This window comes from Girardinichthys multiradiatus, chromosome 22, assembly GCF_021462225.1.
Source record: "Girardinichthys multiradiatus isolate DD_20200921_A chromosome 22, DD_fGirMul_XY1, whole genome shotgun sequence".
Classification (NCBI taxonomy): Eukaryota; Metazoa; Chordata; class Actinopteri; order Cyprinodontiformes; family Goodeidae; genus Girardinichthys; species Girardinichthys multiradiatus.
The window spans coordinates 16,254,958-16,273,633 of NC_061814.1; the positions used below are offsets into that span (position 1 = coordinate 16,254,958).

General features: G+C 38.0%; 1 protein-coding gene across 1 annotated transcript in view; it reads right to left on the reverse strand.

Annotated features, from left to right (window-relative positions):
* The window catches only part of arid5b (AT-rich interaction domain 5B), a 107,682-nt gene that overhangs the window by 41,022 nt on the left and 47,984 nt on the right, over positions 1–18,676 (reverse strand). The window contains exon 4 of the mRNA XM_047351687.1: positions 16,436–16,666. Coding sequence (XP_047207643.1) covers positions 16,436–16,666 — 231 coding nt within the window. The remainder of the gene's footprint in view (positions 1–16,435; positions 16,667–18,676) is intronic.

Here is an 18,676-nt window from a genome sequence, read left to right on the forward strand (position 1 = left end):
AAAAATCAGAACAGAAGAGGCTATAATATTCTGTGCAATAAGCACGCTTACTTGAACTATCACTAAATGTAGCGGGTGTTTTCTATATTGAGGTTTAATCTTTTTTTGTTGTTGTTGCTTTATTTTGGTCCTGAGCCTCGTTTGGACCGATTAACCTCTAGAAAAGATGTCAGATTTTGACCCCTGATCAATACCAAATGGATCTAAATGATCAATTGATTGTAGACGTTATTTACTGGAGTCATGTAACCATATTTCATTGGAATAAACTTTGAGTAAAATATAGAAAATAACTTTACATCATCACCTGTCAAAACAAGTATGAAACGTCCTTCTGCATGATGGGTATGACCTGATGTAGATGGAGCCCCCCACCCCCTAAAAAAGTTAAGTACAAAGCGTCCAAATCTACAAAAGCACAAAGTGGTACGTAGGCGAAATGACAACAATTGACAACAAATTTCCTTTGAAGGAACTTAACAAGACAATGGATCAGATCCATTGATGGGAAAAATATAATCAAGTCCATCCAATCATAAAAATGGCTTCAAATTTAATTACATAAATTCCAAGTTTAACCGTGTTATAGTAAAATGCATTAAAATTTAGTTTATAATGCCAATTGGTAAAATATTTCTATCTAAGAAAACTCAGCTAATTGCATTGAGTCACAAACTTTACAGCAACCCCTCATCCTGAGCAACCACATGTCGACAGTGGAAACCATTATTTTCTTTCAAATAAAAGCATTTACTTCATATTATACATTTCTGTGTTAGAAAACGTGGGGAAATATCACAATCGGTGGTAGTTTTACTTAAGATTGATTTCTGTGTGGGGAAAAATGGTTTCAGTAGACCAGATATTGCCAGACTCCACTCTAACTCCCATGACTAAACAACACCTACACCATATATTTCTTTCTCTCCATTTTTGTGGCAGAAATGAGTCGGTCTTTTTGTTGAGAGAGATGGCATTGCCACCTTTTACACGTTAGAATGATTCATTCTGGACGTACTTACTATTTCTTTGTTCCTCCTTTGGACGCAAATTCCAGCAAAGAGTAATTTAAGACACACTGACAGCAGAAAACACAACAATACAGTCATACTTCAAGCAGCTCTTTCCATGCAATCAACCAAAATTACACAATGTGCCCACAGAGAGCGTGGGCGAAAACAGTACACTGTTTTTTATTAATCATCAAATTCTCCGTAGCTTGATAGATGATACAAGTGTTAATTAATTTCACATAAACACACAGACGAAGATTACCACTGATTAAATTGGAAAACAATTCACAGCAAGGACCGAAAGCACAGCGAGTCCCAACCTCAGATGGGATTTCACATCAATGATACTGACATATTTATTTTCGCCCGATTGCAACACAGGAACAGATTTTTATACAGCAGTGACTGATAGCTATTCTCGATTTAATGATGGCGAATATATTTAACCGCTTCCTCAATCCTATAATTGATGCTTACTGTTATTAACCAACAGCAGACAAGTTAAGGAGCCTTAACATGACTCTGAATCAAACAATTCTCTTTAATTTAGAGTATAATTAAAATACCGACAAACTCCCTTATTGGAAATATGTCTTCTGATCACTGACAAAGAAAATGTACTGTAACAGAAGCCTGTTTGAACACGTGCCTGAGTGAAAAGACAGGGATTAGTGGAGCCTGTTGCTAAAAGAGTTCTAACAACAATCCCCTGAGGTGCAGCCAACTCATCCACAGGTCCTCAGCAGCTTCTTGCAAACAGGCCTTTCTTCATATCTGCGCAGCACCCTGGACTGACTTATCCCCTACCTTTAAAAAGAGCAACTTCACCCAAAGCACAGACACACACACACAAAAAAAGATAAGCCAATTATTGGTAATTTCGGTAAATAACTTATTTTTAAGATTTCTGTAACCCGGAGCAGCTATGTTGAATTGAAGTTTTTCCTGCTGAACAGTGAAAAGAAAAATTGCAGTACCTGTTTTTCTAGGGATAGTGGAAAACGTACAACATGTTATGAGTGTAAAATTGCTCAAGCAAAATGGAGAAGAAAAACAGCTTCCTTTGTATGCACTGATGATGCTATATCAGCATTAAATCAGGGTCACCTTTATTGTAGACTATGTCAAATATTGATTCTTCCAGGAAAATGTCTGATGCATTAAATGCAGCAAGTTGTTTTATCGGTCTAGAGCTGAACTTGAATTGAAAAGTGGCTTTCTGAGGTTTTCAACCAAGAAAGCACACTTTCATAATGACTTGTGAAGTTAACTGACAGTCTGTTCTTAAAAGTAATCTCTTTTTATATAGATGTGGAATAATTTATTGATACCACGAATGCTCATTAAAACAATAATTTATCTTAAAAAGAGACTCATTTCCAGGGTTATTTCCGAGTCACTTTCTGTGCCAATGCATGTGTATAAAATACATATGACTGACTCTGCAAAGATGATAATCCATTAGATTTTTGTGTTTCTTGTAACTCTCTACACATCCCCGTCTCCTTGTTTGCAACAACTATGACATCCTGTTCCACTATTTCCCGAACCCATCATATCCTGTACAAATGCTCGCATTATATCGGCTCCGGTCTGTTTTTATTCTCCTCAAAGACGATTCCCTTCAGCTGGCTGACTGACAGCAGAGTGTGTGTGCATCATTATCTCTTTCACAGGGTCTGTCTGTTGCCGTATAGCCTGTGGCAGGCCTCGATCGCTCGTCATTAGAAGTGACTTCGGTTCCCAACTGGATGCAGGTGAAGGAGACGATGCAGAACTACAGACGTGTAAAGTTAGACACTCAGGGCTGATAAATTTGTTTGATTAGCTCGCAGATGCTGAGGCATAACAAGTGGGAGGATATTCTTCTAACTGAAAGCAGAGGTCAAGCAAGCCATTATAGCGCTTGGACAGATAAAGAGAAAATTAAAAAAATAAATAAAAACTGACAGCAACGCTTAAAGCTTCCCACACAAATAACATTGCCCTTTAAAGCTTTTACAATCTGGTGTTTTTTCTCAATTTTGGTGCCTTAATTATGTTCTATATGCAGATCTAACTTCAATGTGTGCACCAAATAGGAATATTGATTCACTGGATTTAATTTGAGCTTTAAAATGCTGATCAGGTCTACAGCTTTAGTCTGATGTTGCAGCTTGCATGTAATAGGATCCACCACTAAGGGTCTGCATAATAATGTCTCAGCTGATGGTGCACACTAGATAAATCAGGCATATGGATTGATGTCTTTCTTTATGGCCCCTATGAATATAACAAGAATGCCTTTAACAGCAGCTAAATAAAAGCCTTTTTGCACGCCGAAAAGCTGTGTGTAGATATGCATTCATGGACCAGAGATGTATTGTCCTAGTTGATGCTTTAACCAATCTGGCTATTATCATGTGTTCATGGTGTGAATTATATGGTAGATTTAGCTTTGGAGCCCCATAGAAAAGGTAAAAAAATACCAGTTTGGTTATTTATTGTAGGGCTGCACGTCACAACATCAGGAAAACATGTTATTGTGATGCAATTGAGGAATATTGCGATGATAATATTACCATAAACTCATGTTCTCTGACTTGTTTTCCTAGTTTTTCCTGTGTACAATGTCTCCGCCAGCATCTAGGGCACTATAAGTATTCATCAAGCGCGGGCAATGAGGATAATGAAAGTCTGTCAAACAGGTCAAACATATTATTGGCATGCAGAATTAGGATTCACGGCTTGTAATATAATTTTCTACTAAAAACTGGATCTAGACAGTCCTTTGTAAATGTGATATTGCACACATTGATATTGTGATTATGTCTGCAATTCAATATATTTGTGCAGCTCTAATTATGTTTCTTAAAAAACATATTGTATTAGCATTTTAGACCCCTTTAAAGTAGGCCATGCCATTTAGGAACCTGCTGTTAATTTAACTTCAAATTTGCTTAAAACGGAACCTCCCTACTGATACGCCACGATGAGTTAATCTAAAGTAAGTATATGAATATATGTTTAAATTAATGAACACCAGCAAGTTGCTGTTGTCCTTATGATGCTGAAGTTAGCATTGGATTTGTTACTTCTGATTAGGCAGCTTTTCTTACTGAACAGCTGAATTAGAAGCGTGCAATAACATGCTAGCTTCACTAGCATGACTGTGCTTTTACTGTTATTAGTGGAACAGAAATTTTAATGAAATTGTGAAAATTGTTTTTACCTCTAGAAGAAAACAGCTGAAAAGTTAAATCATTGGACCCTGCTGCTGCTAGCAGAGCCGGTAGCTTTAGAGCCCCTCTTTGTCGTGTTCATTGTGATTTCAGGAAGCTGCACATTGTGTAGATCTGATCTTTGTATATTTGTGACCTCTGACTTGGTTTATCGTGTGGCACACATTCTGTGAAGTAAAGGACTGGATGTGATTCCCTACAATCTAAACTCACAGGTCACTTTATTAGGTACATCTCTATAGTTGCTTGTTAAAACAAGCAGTGGATCAGCTAACCACATGGCAGCAATTGGCATTTAGGCATCTAGATGTGGTAAAGGTGACTTGCTGAAGTTCAAACCAGCCATCAAAATGGGAAAGAAAGGAGATTTAATAGACTTTAGATGTGACATGATTTCTGGTACCAGCCAGGCTGCTCTGAGAATGTCAGAAACTGCTGAACTGCTGGGATTTACATGTGCAAACATCTTGAATGGTCAGAAAGAGAGAACATATCCAGTGAGAAACAAGGAGCAGCAAGGTGTACTTAATGAAGTGGCTGGTGCGTGCATATGGACAGTAGAGATTATAAAAGACAAGAAAACGGATGCAGGATTAGAAAACTCCATATTACTGAAGAACACTGTTTATTATGTAGGTCTGCTTTGACATTCTATAGGGAAAGTAGAAACCTCCCTCTGGACAATGTTTAAAAAATACACTAGTTTTGTGTTTAATCATGATAACTTGTTAAATACCAAACAAGCAACACTACAAAAACTCACCCCAATTCCAAGAGAAATCAATTCTCTTCCCTCTCCCTCCATCGGCATGTTTTTTGGCTCTCTCCTGTTTCTCTTTTCCATTTCTCTTTCCTTTCTGTAATAACTATGTGAGTGGCTGCAAATGTAATTACAAAGAGGCGGGGTTTGTGCGTGTTGTGTGTGTGATTGAAGAGCATGCACAACAAAACTCAACATTAAAAAGCTATTATCAGAAAAGGGAACATTTAGGCAGATATACGGCGGCGGGCAGCTCCCGCCATATGTTTGCAGAGACGGGGACAACAAGTCAGGTAGTAATTATCAATCATCATCAGGAGAAACTGTCGGCGAGGCGCTCGGCCTGGCACGCTCTGACTGCCGCTGCCATGGAGACAACCGCCACATAGCAGCAAATGTGTGTTTACCACGACGTTAAAATACTTGCTCTTATTTTTATTTAGCACCTACAAAATAAACCGTTCCTATGTGTTAAGTGTTTCCTGCCAACAACAAAAAAACTAGGAAAAAAGGAGGATAATAATTAGCAGATGGATATGTAGATGGAATAAAGTAATATAACAAGATAAATGTGCATATGTGTGCACATACATAATGCATTCGCCAGTAATGAGCTCATTTCTGTGGTCGTACGTACACAGACCCTCCATTCAGTCTGTCGCCGTTAATATTCCTCAGCTGAGTAAAGAGGACATTCTCCCAAGCCGTCATGACTTTGTCAATTACAGTTTTACATATTTCTTTCTCTTTTTTTCAGTTTTTTTTTTTTTTTTTTGCATACTTTTGCATATACCGCATGCATTTGAATCAATGATCTCTCCTTCCCGTATTCAGAGCAGTGTGCACTGTGAGAGGCATTTTACACAGAATCAGACACTAGGAATGTTTCTGGAATGTTTCCAGAGGTTTTTCTGCTGACAATGGCGCTTTCAGATAACAATCAATTTCCATGTGACCTTAATCCATTACCCTTCCCAGGATTATTTTCACTTAAAAACAATTTCTGCAAATTGGATACATACAGCAAGCTTTTAAACAGGAAAATGGTTTATTAAAAGTGGGATGATGCATATGTGCAATATGAGTTTTCCTGCCTTATTAAGGCAACCATCTGGAAACAAAAGAGGGAAAAAGACTAGTGTTCTTAATTTGTTATTTGTGCGCCATCGTGCACGCTCCCCCTGGGGAGCAGCAACATTACTCTTTCATCAGATCAAATGAAGCAAAGCTGTGTCGTTCCAGGAAGAGCCAATTAAACAGTTCAAAGAAGTTTATTATTGCGATGGATTATGAAATCCTTCTCGGATTCACCGGGAGTGTGCATTTCTTCAGGAGGAGTGGTGAATGTGTGTACTTTTTAGCACACAGAGCAAACTCGTGAAGGCTGTCGACTCAAGCTCTGCATTTGCAGAGTAAATAGGAAATTATGTTCCATGCTTTACAAGTTTAATTTACAGCCAAAATGAGCTGAAATCACATTCTCAGATGCCTTTTTTTTTTTACTTCTCTCTCACCTCTTTTGTTCTGCCCACCTCATGTGATCGCCTCATGATGGTAGCGCTGCCGCCTGTTAAGCACTTATTAACACGCATCACATTTGAGACATGTTTAATCTTAACCCAGTTTCACCGAGGAATGCAATCACCTCTGACCCTGACAAACTGAATAATATCACCCGGCATTTATCTCTCTCACAGAGTGGATAATTCCTCGTAATTATACGAGGAACAGAGGAAAGAAACAACACTTTAGCACTGGCAGGAGTCCAGCGAGGCTTCATGTTTCTGTTTTTAAACCGTAATAATTCACAATGCTATTTAACAGCTGGGGTAAAAATAAAGCAGCCACACAATGAGGTGAAAACGCTGGCGAGGAGCTTTTAACGGCCTTTGTTCCAGGAGAGGAAATTAAAAAACAAATCCCATTTTGTAAAGAAATGCTAAGAGCACACACACACACACACACACACACACACACAACGTGGGACTGTCCTGCATACACAAACAAACGCATTCGCCATTCTTTCCAAGAGTGCCACATGTAAAACAGAGTCACAGTTACATAATGTGAAGGATTTGCTAAAAACGGGATAACCTTCAAACGCTTCCACATCATTTGTACTGACAGACGGCTGCAACAACTCAGTGGGACTGTAGCTCTAAAAAAAAAATGAATACAGTATTTCAATTTAGCTTTTGGAGGAGGGGGGTAGGAGTGGGGGAGGAAAGAGGGAGGGAGAGATGAAAGAGAGCAGTGGATAAGCTTCAAGGCTTAGCCTATTCATTACTGGAGGGGGAAAAAAAAAAAAAAATCACAGCGTCGACCTATAAATAAATGAATGCCAGGATAAACACGGAGCCCATACATCAATAAAACATATGTATTCTAATAGATCATGCTCTAGTTACACTTGATGGGATTGAGTCAGTCAATGAGCCCAATCATAGGGACTTTATCATCAAAAGGTACAAAGCACTGAGCCATGTTGATTATAAATAATTGCCATTCTCCTCATAAAATAGACCAATGGTTACTTTTATGTTTGGTCAGTATTTTCATGTTTATAACCTAAATTACTGAATTTAAGAAGTTCATTCCCAATTCTACAAATAAGGGCTGCCTTATATTTGTCACCACATAAAAAAATAGCCATATATTTCAAGATAAAACAACCAGATTTGTAAATCAAAGCAGCTGTCAGCGATGTCACAACATCCCTTTGGAAAAAGAACAAAACTGGGAGCATTAATCACAGCCTTTACACATAGCATAATCCTCCCTGCGCTACTACCATTGTGTGGGAGCAGCACAACAAGGACTTTTGACGTCATGTAAAGTTACACAAGCTCTTTTCAGGAACAATAATTTGCAGCAGGCCCCTACCTGCATAACGACAGAGCAGCAAGCCAGGAGACCATCCTGAAAAAGGGGCTGCATTCATGAGGTGTCTCTGCGCCAGACTCACTGCCAGAGGCGCACTTTGTAAACAGCGTTTACTGTTACACAGATGACTCAGACAGGCTCACTCCAGGTTGCAACATGCTGTTCTGTAAAGTTGATTAGGGACATTCAGGACTTGCATTACGATTCATGCCTGATTTGTCAAAAAGTCTTAATATTATATGACATGTAAGCCTTGGTTGATTTAAAACCCCACTCATGCACATTTGTTCTTGAATGTTTGACAGGTAAATTAAAGATATAACCATAGAAACCTTATGAATGAGGTCAAGCTGGCCTTTTTAAAACAAAGTTTAAATATGTAATGACATCAGCTGCAGTTTATCAGTTTTTTTGGTAAGACAAAAGTGCAACTTTCACATTCTGTTCTTTGCTTTTATCTGCAAGTCTAATAATAACCTTGAACAAAAGGCCGAAATAGTTCATCTCATGCATCAGTTGTGTTAATAATGTTTGCCGTCTCATGGCGCTCAGGTGGCATGCAGGAGCCAGTTTTACATCATTCTTCAATGATGCCTTTACAACCGTCTTTTGAATATCATAAACTACTGCACACTATTCTGAGAAAAAACTCTCACTAGAAAAAACAAAATACAATAAAATATTGAAAATGATTTAAAGCACCTTCTGTTTGGCAGGCAACTCCGAAATCTTGGATGTTGGCATTTCAATAAATGCAGCCACAGGGAGAAGCCGTCACTACTCACAGCTGCAATAACATGTGATGACAGCATGACAATAAAATGGTGACTGAATGTTTCACAGTGCTGGATAACCTGCATAAAGTTGATTTTTATGCTGTTGGATAGTGATTTACACAGCTAAGTGAAAAGACAAAGAGTGAATGAAGGATTAGAGCATGTTGAGAGTTTTACAGTACAGTTGATGTTTAACCACCCAGAAATGAAAGATAATTTTTATTCATTTATATTATATTATATATATTGCTAGGAACTATAACAAAAACCATTACTATTCTTACTGCCTTAGAAATAATATCACATGATGATGTTATCTGAGCATCACTTGATGCTCCATACACCTGCAATCAAAGAAACGTTTTTTTTTTTTTGTCAAAATTATTTTCTGTCTTTTGACCTCTACGACTTTCCACGTTTTTGTGACTGCTAGGATTTCTCAACATCTTTTCCTAAGTGACAGAAAAAGTGTAGGAGTCTTCTTTCAGCCAGCTGACCAGGGGTACCCAACTAACGGATCAGGAAGGGGAAGCCTTGAGCTACTCTTTATTCCATACATCCATACATCCAGAGAAACCCGGCATCTGAAACCATAGCAACAGTACAACCTAAACAGCTGTCTTTCAACTACTCAATTTCTATCTGTGATTACATTTATATCATGGTGAAAGACAGATAAATAATATTCTTCCACTAAAATGGAAAAATCTGAAACCTAATATTGACCTGTTAGTGTATTATTATCTTGATGAGAATTAGTTGACTTAAACTAAACATGATGAGCTAAAATTGATTCTACTGTTTTAATTTAATAAACTAATCTGATAAATTAGCTTAAGTAAATCTACACATTTTTCCCTTTATTCCCCATTTGTCAACTACCATTAATCAGCTGTTGCAAGAAAGCCCTGCACAGGTCTCTGAAATGCTACTTACCTATAATGAGATGTGCAATTTATCCATCAGTGCTGTTTGCTAAAAATAGATAAAGAAGCATCATAAAGCAATACGTTCAGAGCTGAAGAATTGGTGATGATGTAATAGGGATAAACAGAAGGAATGTGCTTTTTTCAGCAGTCATGCTAATGTTCCTGAAGCCAAGTGCTTCTAGTTAAAACAGCACTGTGGCATTGATTCTGCCTCCACACACCAGGTACATTAGGGCAACGAAAGAGATAGAAAGCAAACAGGGCCATATTTGCCTGTTTGTTTTGTGTAGCAACTGAAAATACAGGGAATTAATGTGATGCCACGTGTGCATTAAATAATCTTAGAGCAGATGATCCGGCTGTATATATGTCCTGATTACAAAATATTACCATGCAGCCACAGCATGTGCTCTATTCTCCTCTAAAATCCTCGTCCATACCCTCTGCACTGCACAACATATGGACAATGAAATATTCATGGGCTGTTGGTTAACACAAATCTGCACATGAGATGAGAAAACATGAGCTTAGCAAGCAATTTGCCTATTGCATTAACAGACGGGCCTGTCATGAGACGATACTGGCATATGCATATTTCCTCTAATCAAATTTCTTGTTTAAAGACCACAGGGGGAAAGTGGTTCAAGTTGTGGAAACAATGACCTCATGCTGTATGTTCATGCGGGGATCCAACCCAATCAAGCGGGTGAGATATTAGCTCCATAAGCAGGCTTGAGATTTTAACACATTTGCTGCTTTTACATTTTTCTTTTCCTCATTTCGTCTCTTCTGCAGCACATTTTGGTATCAGTTTCAGTTAGATGATGTACAAAAGCTCTTTATCTTCCTTTAACACCCTCACAAATACACATTCAGCCAAACCAAATTAAGCTAAAGATGTGTAAAAACATGCATGTGAACACAACAGCATAAAACAGACTTTAAATCTCTGCATCTGGAGAGCGTTGATATAAAGAAGCAATAAACTCCTTTTTATTTTTCTTCTTCTCGAGAGGCTTACTTGAAAGGATTGCACAAAAAAAATGTATATTTATTTCAAAGAATGCCAAGCTGACCATGAATTATAGTTCAGGATTTTATTTAAGTGAGGTTCTGTTTAAAGGTTTTAAAACAGAACCTCACTTAAAGGTTAGAAGTTAATATCTTCACTGCAGTACATAACTCTAATTGTGTCTTTATTTAGTATAAATAAAGATCAGTTGGCCATGGAGGCTGAATCTAATGGCTAGTTTAATAGGGAACCAGACCAAAGAATCCTAAGACAACTCCAATCTTATCAATGCCATAACCCTAAACAACTGTCACGTTTGCATTGAGGGTGAAACAGAGGTAAATATTATTTACACTGGAGGAAGAAACATGTAGTCAGAACTGAACATGTCAATTGTTTCCTGTTAAGAGTAATGTCTTTCAACAAAACTACGCAAAAAAAGTTTATGTGCACTCTAAATCATTTTCATCCACCATGTTGCATTGTTGAACATACACCATGTCTGTATGTCTGACTGTGGTTGTAGAAGATGTCCTGTTAAAGGTGCTGCACAACAGTTTCCAGAAAATGAAAAAACAAAGTATCTTTGTTCTTATAACTAGAGGACGACTGATAAGGCATCATTCGACAGCAATGTGTTTTTCTTGTAGAATAGGAGAAAGAAGATGTCCAACACGCTCTTTATGCATCACTGTGTCACGTGAGGCGAGGAACTCGGCACGCCCTTGGTTCCTGCAATGCCGACTTGGATTTACATGTGCGAGAAATTTTGACAGCTTGATTATTCTTTATGAACGACCCAAGCAGCTCAGAGAGAGGTTCATCTTTGTGGGTTTGTAATGCAACAATTTTGTTAAAGAGGGCATTGACTAACTAATAGAAAAGTAAAGCTTGTAATAATAATAAAAACGTTTTTCTTGAACTGTTATAATCCTTTACATTGTTAGACTAAAACTTTATATCAGATTTTTATATCCCAGTTGAACTACTCCTTATCTCCCTTTTGTTTCATGGTGTGGAAAAATACAATACCATAGGAATACAACACTCCTCCTCACTTTACTAAGTAACTAACATGTAACTAGCGTGTAACAAGCTTACGCTTAATTGATCACCACCTAAGCATACATTTTTCGAACATTGTGATAAATTCAGCATAATTAGCATCACAGCTCTAACATGCGATGTACTCTGCACATGTGCACCACTGTTACAGATTCGGCACAAATGGGACTGAAATGGAAAAAGCCTAACGATGAAAAGCTTTGCTCACCTCGGGATGCTGGAAGCTTAAACTGAAAGTGAAACTGTAGGCAACACTTACTTTCTCATTTATTTGGTTAATAATTAACAGACAACTTGGAGGCACTCATAGGGCATTGAAATTTCATTCTCAAACAGACAGTTGATCTTTAGATAAAATAAAGTGAAACTGATATGTCCCTTCAGGAGTTACATACTCTGTCCTGCTGGAGCAGACCACTGGATTTCCAAGTCTTTTTACCAATAAACACACAAATAGAGGTGCATCCAAGGAGACACACATACTCTAAAGACATGACAGGACTTTAAGTTCCATAAATTCTAATTTATTTCCGTATGTTTTGACCCACGTTGCACATATTTTTCAATGCTCCAGTACACATGCTGATATGGAAAGCTCTTTACATGTTCTGTTCTTTTCTTGTGCTTTACACTGCAACACCTTTTGTGGCCCACTCCCTCCTCCCTCCATGCTGAATTCAAATGTAACATCTATGTAAAAGTTCATAAAATAGCTTTCTCTAGGACAGCTTTGGTTGTATACTGCATGTAAAACTACGATTTAAGAAAGTAGGAGAATAGAGTGAGAGCAAAAGAAAGAGGAGGGTTAACTTTCCCTCCAACATGATTGTGTCAGTAACTTTAAAAACACAGTTATTTTAAACTGTATGCAAGAGTATTAGGTTTCCTACAGCGTGGAGTTGAGGGCCAGGGGTCTAAGAAAAAAATGAAAAAATATACCCTTAACAGCTTGTTTAAATATAGTCATCGGCTTTATGTTTAAAAGCGCTCGGCTGTGTTTACATGTTTCAGGCATTTCGGTGCAGCACAGTCTCCCTGCCAGATTAATGTGAGTAATACTCAACAAGCAGCTTTTAACAAAAAATGGATGTTGTGATCATTCAGTCATTCAGCATTGCAAGGTTCTGGCCCACTCAAAACTATTTCTGGCTTTTATCACTGCAGAGAGGCTCAGTAATGCCAATATTATTACAGTGCAGTATGTCACACCTTTGTTATTCTTAGGTTTATATAAGAGATAGATTTTCATTCCTCTTGTCAGCGAGAATGCAATAAGTGAAAAAATATTTGTACCCATGCTGTGTGAAAACACAATTCATATATATCTCTCATTAGATGTTTCACACTGCTGTAATATTAAGTTCCTGCTGGCAAAGAAAAGAAATTCAGGACACAAAGTAGCAAGGGTATAATCAATCCACCTTTGGCAGAGAATGTGTGATAATTATAAACAAAAACTGTTTCATTCCCCGTGAGGAAAGCAACTGCTTGGGGGTGACAGGCGAGGCTGAACATGAATATGGATCACAGGACTTGATGCAAAAGCAGTTTTATTCAAAGCTAGTTCAAAGGAAAGGACAATAGTGACACCAGAGGCTTACAATAAAACAAATACAAAAAGTCATAAAGAAAAGAGAGGCCAGCAAGACAGCCCTCGATGATTTCATCAGATTTCAGCCTAGCTTGGCTGCTGTGTCAAGAATAAACCGGATTTCACAACTAGGCTTTTAATCTGTTGGCTAAGTTTTTCACAATACTGAGCACTGGGCCTGCTGACACTCAGAAATAGTCCTTTTTATGTATGATCCTCCTTTTCTGGAACCCCTAGGGTAACCTGACAGACTTTATAACTTAGTCTGGAGAAGATGGATGACCATTACAGCTGCCAGCACAGATCTTACTGGATCCAAAAGGTCAGAATAACTATAAGAGGGGGGGCATTTAATCAGATTTTATACTGCTGTAAGAAAGTATGACGCCCTTAACAGATTTAATCTGTTTTTGCATTTTAAGTCACATTCAATGTTTCAGACCATATAATGTTAATGGCAAACAAAGAAAGTTTGGGTAACTAAAAAAATGCAGTTCTCAAATGATAATTGCCTTTAATAAAAAGGAAAACAAAAAAACAATCAAACTGCATTTACAAAATAATTGCTCCCCCCTCCCTACATACAATCAAGAAATCACCTAACTAGAACCTGGCCTGAATTTTATAACCCTAGCAAAACCAGAAGAAATCTGTCAGGAGGTAAATACTTTTTCACAGCACCGTAGCTTTAAATATTTCACTGTTGCATAGTGTTGCTTCTAGTGTTTGTGTTTATTGTAATAAAGGTGGATTTAGCTGTTGTTTTAATAGAGTCTTTAAATAGCGGGATAACTGCTCAGCAGTCATGTCTGTCTCTAAGTGCGGATGTGTAAACATTCATGTGTGTTTGTGGCTGTAAGTAAGACACCCTCGAGGCCTTATTCACCTGCCAGCGTCATGTAAATTACTTAGCTCTGCTGTTTTAAAACAAATCACAATCAAGTCTCCGAGCAGCAATTCCAGCAGAAATAAAAAGCCTGCTCAGAGCCGAGTAAACCTTCATGTGAAAAACATTAGAGATCCTGGCTGCCTCAGCAAGGAGAAAAAGCAGAATCCCCTTTGGCTATGAAAATAAACCTTTAGCTTAAATGTGGCTCACAGAGGAATGGCATCGGCGAGCCAAGAGAATGAGCAACAGCAGCCACAGGATGTTAGAGTTACTATTCATAACTTATTTTCCTATGCCTAAAACCGTTTTCCCTTCTGGTCTCACCTCTGTTGCTCTCTTAAAATGCAATTACCTCGTGGCAAATTTACAGGAAAAAGAGAAACAATGACTTTTGACCAGAGGGGCCATTACAGTGAATGACACACTAATGCCTACTGAGGTACCAGGGAAAGGAAATATACAGAGAGAGATTGGTCACATTAGCCTTTTGTTTTAGCTCAGGCTTAATAAAACCTGTGGATTCTTGAGCAGCAGGGACGGTGCAGTGAATGACAGATAAACACGTTCCAGCGCTTCACAACTCCTCGGTGGAGCCACAAAATGCTTTTCAAATGTGTGACTGAGGACTGTGTTCCAGCAGCAGTCGCTGGTGTCTGTCAACATAAACACTCCTCTGGACATTTTTTAAGAAAATCAGAAACTGTGCTGAACCTTCTTTGAGTCCTAATTATCAAAACATGGAAAGATCAAAAACATGTTTTGCACTAATTCATTTGGCAAACAGGAGCAACAGAATTAATCAACACAGAAATCACAGAAATTTATAATCTTCACTCAATATGCTTCTTTTGTTTCTTGATTGTCTTTCAATGTGGTGACAAATTAGAACCTCTAAATTTAGAGATATTTATAATTTACAAGGCAACATTCTTTATGGCAGCGTAGGCAAGCCAGTCTATCTGCAACCTTTGTTGTTCAATACTGACAGATGAAGCAGCTAAAATAAAGCTGAAGCATAGTTAGACACTGTTTTACTTTTCCTCATTAATTGATGTTGTTTAAACTGCAGACATTATGCATAACAATGTGGACTGACATAGCAGCTATTTAAAAACTCTGTGACACTTTTCCCCTTTGCCTATTTCGAAACCGTAAAACAATTTCATACACTTTTATAGATAAAATCACAAGTTTAAATAGATTGCTTAAGAAGCAAAGTGTGCAAATGAGCTGCACCCACATCCAACCAATTCTATGTACTTAATACTTCTGCTTTACATTTGTTTCTTTCATGATACTTAATACTCTAAAGTAAGTAAATAAGATTTATTAGGGCTGCAGAATTAGAGGAATGCATGACATTGCAATTTGAATGTTTAGCATTTTAATGGCAATTTAACATTTAACTTACATTTTCCTCCGTTTTCTTTTTCTTATCTATCACCACTTTCCATTAGCTTTAGAATTTTGGTCTCTAAAATCTGTGGGCTTCAAGGGCAGTGAAAGTAAGCGCCACCTGACCACATACAAAAAGCAGTCATAGCAATATGACCGGCACAAGCTGATCAGGGTGCCCATAGCAACAAATTGCCTTGGATTGTGCATTCTGACCCCTCTCAGAGCCATGACCAAGTTAGAAATTTGAGCTACAGTGGGTTATCCGTTGAATCAGACCGAATGGGGTTCTTTGATCCCCTGATGCATCAATGAGCCTTGGTTCACCACTGCAGATACTGGCCACTGTCAGTGGTGGTTTTAAATATGACCCATATGGGCAGTTGCCCAGGGGACATTACAACACCCCACATGTGTATTTGTAAACATGCAGCCTTCAGCCCGAGTCAGATAGTGACTCAAAGACTGAGAGAATTTAAAGCACTTCCTTTTATAAACCTACCACAGGGGTAGAAAAATCCCCTGTCAGAAAACTATGAGATGGGCTGTCTTGTTTTCCTTATATAGACATGGTTTTTATTGGCAAGGCAGGGATTTTTACTGTAAGTTTTGCACTCAGGTACTTTTATCCTCAAATTGTCCACACACTAAATCAATTGTCTCCCCCAAGTCATCAATTTTCTAGTTAAAGCAGGCTCAGAATGGGTGTGGGTAACTGTAATTGAAAGTTTGAGGTCAACACTGTTAAGAATGATTCCCAAGAGTATAATATTGTTGCTACAGATCAAGAATAAAATAATTCAGATGTTTCGGGCAGCCTTTCAAACACCATTACTTCCACAAGCTGTTGGTGTTACAGATGATGTCATGCTTCAACCTTTCCTCCAGCTGCAAAACTCACCAAACTCGTCACAGATGCTCTCATTCTGTAGCAGGGCGGGGTGTTCAAAGGTGTCGCGGCAGTACAGGATCCTGGTGCTTCCGCCCAGCGCAGCGATGCCGCCCAGCGCCAGCACCGTGTGGTCTATGAGCAGAGAGGACGGCTGCTCCCGGAGCCGGGCCAGAACCGAGCGGTAGCGGCAATACTGGGGGTAGCTGAGGACTAAAACCTTCCGTCCGTCCTCTTCTTGGCCTGAAAAACATGCAAAATACAGCAAATTCTATTGATCACTTTATTTATTAAAAAACTAGATTAGAAAAAAATACACAAATAAGTAGTTTATTACTACTAATAAATTGTAATAAATAGTAATAACAGTAACAGCATCAGTAATAATTTTACTGATTATTAATTTAAAATATTTATATATAAATTACCATATATATATATATATATATATATATATATATATATATATATATATATATTACCATATATATATATATAAATTAAACTATTTACTATCTACAAACACAAAAACAGCAAATATGAAAGAATTAATGTATTTGTGAATAAATACAGTAATAAAAGTAATGACAATGATACAATTTTATAGGTAATGCCAGTTTTCACGAGTGTTGTTAACTAAATGGAAAAAAATAAAACAATGGAACAAATAAATACTTGATAAAAGTGAGTTTTAGTTTTCAGTTTTCAATCAACAAAAGTCTGTTTCTAGAAGGCGTGAAGAATGTGAAAGGCCCATATGATAAAAGCAAATCTGGCAGAAATGTGACTGTTTATACTTTTAAATACCAGTAAAAGTACTTTAAACTTCAATACATGAATAGGAAACACATTTCTTTAAGGGTTCTAGCAAGATTTGTAGAGAGCAGCACTTAATTTTGCAGGACACATCTATTCCTCCATCTCTCTTTAGGTTTTATGGCGTCAGTCGCCCGTATACATCGTTGGCTACTGTTGCTACCCAGCACATCCACTGATACTGTGCTGCCAGTTTTACCTCCTAATGATTGCGACCTTTATTCAGAACACACACAGATTTATGATTCAAAACAAACTACCTTTTAGGAATTCCTGGAAACGTATTTTCCGTTTAGACCCAAGATTCCCCCTAACTTGACTTCTAACAACCTTATCTTATTTTACACACACAACTATTTGAAGTCACATTCAGGAAGTGAGATCCTTCTACGCTGTATCAATGTAACTTTAAATACCTTTCTCAAAAGTTTCACATCCTTTCTTGTAGTCTCAGAGAACGCCTTTTCATGTGTGTCAATAAACAGTATTTCATTGTCTGGGTGCGTGTTTGAAATGCATGACGGTGTGCAGAGCTTTCTGGGACGGGAGGAATGTGAAAGCAGCTCAAAAAGCGTTGCTATTTTGTTCAACCAGTTTGGTGAAAAGATCATTCTTGATGGGAAATCCTCAGAGTAGTTTAATGAGCGGGTGTGTGCAAACACGTTGTGTGTGTGTGTGTGTTTGTGTGTGTGGTGGGTTATGCTTACTGACCAACACCACTAAAAAGCAAACACTGACTGCACATTACTCTTTTATATCTCGCTCTATAATCAACCCTCACTGTTTATCTCAGGCTATTGTGCTTCTGTTAAAGCCAGCCCACCTCCAACTCTATTATTGGTAAGTAATTAGACCGATATCCCACTGACATGTATATGTGACTAATAAACAATCAGGTGTAGCTTACTGGCAATGTCTTTGTGTATTTAACCAACTTTAGGACAGGAAGTACAGCCTGATCCAACGAGCTACACCTTCACAAAAGTTAAGAGAATAATCCGATAGACAATTATACTGTTAATGTTACACTGAGGGCACAAATACACAGTTACAATGACAGGACTAAAATGGAGTGTGGGTGAATCCGTCTGGTGGTGTTAGGCTGCTCAAATTTCCTAAAAAGGACTAAATGCAAAGAGCAGCCTGAGCCTGATGGGGAGCGTTATTAAATTTTCAAGGTATTTGGCCATAAACCCAAGCGCAGAGACGAAGGGATCACAACAGTTTTCACAGCTCATCCCCAAGGAGGCATAATTGTGTCTTTAAAAATTGCGAACAGTCCATCCAAATAGCTGTTTAGATATTTCAGTCTGGGCCAAAGTGGTGGTCTGCCTGATGGGCTGCCATCCCCTGCCTTATAAAAATACCGTAAAGTTAAAGGCCTTGCAACTGGGAGTTTATTATTCTATGTAAAAAAAAAAAAACGTGACATAAAAA